Genomic DNA, 1,824 nt, shown 5'->3' on the forward strand with positions numbered 1-1,824 from the left:
GAAGACAGACGTTTTGCTAACTTGAGCTTCTACAGTATATGCGATGTGCTACTTTAGCTTTTAGCTACTGTGTTGTTTGGTTTTATCTAAACAATTCATTTAATTTATTCTTCAATAAATCTCAGTGAAATCAGTCTTACTTTATTATGCCATAGCCCAGGCTGACGATGATGACGAGTAACCGGGCCAAAGTTCTTTTGAGAGCAGAGACCAACTCAGCAAAGACCAACAAGCCTGGAGCTTAAAAAAATTAAATAACAAAATAAATTTAAAAAAATAAAAAGATCCTTTAAGCATTCTGAAATCATTTTAAGACACTCACAAGCGGAGCCAACAGCATTGGTGTTTTCATATTCAGCGCAGAAGACGGCCTTCTCCACCATTCCGAGGAAAATGACCCCCGCGATCCAGAACTGGATCCTCAGCAGATCCTTCCAGTAGCAGGCCGCCCACATGAACCACAGCAGAGCGTACAGGATGTACACTACGCACATGACCATGTAGAACTGCAAACAGATGGCAACGATTAGACGTCAAAACCAATCACATGTGGAAGGTTTTCATTAACGGGTGACCGACTTCCTGAATTTAACCACAAATAGATCGTTTTGTTTCTTTATGTTGAGGTTACATCAGGTCAGCTTGGGCTTTTAAATAAGAAGTTTAAAAAATAAATAAGAAAACTAGCAAGAGAGGACTGTGATGCTTTCTGTTTTAAACTGTAAGGCTATGTCCAAATTTAGGGGCTGCATCTTTTGAAGGCTGCCGAAGGCTGTGGCTCCTCCCACCGCGGCCCACAAATGTCCTTCTTTTCCTCTGATTCAAGAGATCGGTCCAGTGGATCCTTCTTCCTGCGGGCCGACTGGAAGATTTTTTGTTTGTTTGTTTGTAATGGCAGACGATGCAAGAGGCATGAGTACAGCTTTAAATAAAAATAAAATGCAGAATAAAATTTAAAGTTTAAAGCAGTTGTGTTGTTAGGTTTTTGTCCTTCGCATAAGACAAGAAGAAAAGTATTTTTATTCATGTCAAAAATGAGCTAGAGGCTGGTCCCTTAATTCTTCATGTATTGCCTCTAAACTCATTTTGTTAAATTATTATATTCATATAGAACCATTTAGCTACTTTTTATCTTCATTGCTTCTGTTTAGTTTCATCACAGTTGCAACGGGAATAAAGCTAAAGGTTAGACCATCCTAATTTACAGCCATATAGACCGAGTAACAGTGTTGCATTAAGTACCACAAATGATACTTGAGTAAAAGTACAAGTATCTTACCAAAAAAATTACTTTGTTAAAAGTTAAAGTCTACTTTAAGAATATTACTTGAGTAAAAGTCTGAACGTATCTGATATTTTTTGTACTTAAGTATTAAAAGTAAAAGTATTGATTTAAAATGAGCAGTTAGATTTTTCTGTAAGGACATTTATTAGGAGGTAACCTCCCCAAAACAATACTGAAATGACTATATTGTATTAAAATAATTAATTTATGTTAAATTTAGGATGCACTAGTCCAGCTGTTTCAGTTTATTTACATATATCAAGGCTGCAGAAAACTTTTCCTCAAAATTAAAATCTGAGGGCTGCGGTCAAATGCAATAATATAATTCTTGAAATACAAATACTTCTTAAGTACAGTCCTTTTATTTTAATGACTATGTCCTGCTGGAGTGTGACATGATTTGTTTGTGTACAAACTAATACGGTATCAGAGTTTTATATATTTATACTTCTCATTCAAACACAATTAAATTCACTCTATCTAGGGGACACAATTTATATGGATAGTATTTATTTTTTATAACAAGCTGGAATGAAAAC

At 35.3% G+C, this 1,824-nt stretch overlaps 1 protein-coding gene across 2 annotated transcripts in view; it reads right to left on the bottom strand.

Moving 5' to 3' along the window:
* Positions 1 to 1,824, bottom strand: part of tmem87b (transmembrane protein 87B) — a 13,750-nt gene that overhangs the window by 8,304 nt on the left and 3,622 nt on the right. For both annotated transcript variants that reach the window (XM_013999959.1, XM_013999960.1), the window contains exons 8-9: positions 323 to 506; positions 141 to 240 (exon numbers count right to left, since the gene is read on the bottom strand). In XM_013999959.1, the coding sequence (XP_013855413.1) occupies positions 141 to 240; positions 323 to 506 (284 nt within the window). The remainder of the gene's footprint in view (positions 1 to 140; positions 241 to 322; positions 507 to 1,824) is intronic.

This window comes from Austrofundulus limnaeus, unplaced genomic scaffold, assembly GCF_001266775.1.
Source record: "Austrofundulus limnaeus strain Quisiro unplaced genomic scaffold, Austrofundulus_limnaeus-1.0 Scaffold2588, whole genome shotgun sequence".
NCBI classification, from domain to species: Eukaryota; Metazoa; Chordata; class Actinopteri; order Cyprinodontiformes; family Rivulidae; genus Austrofundulus; species Austrofundulus limnaeus.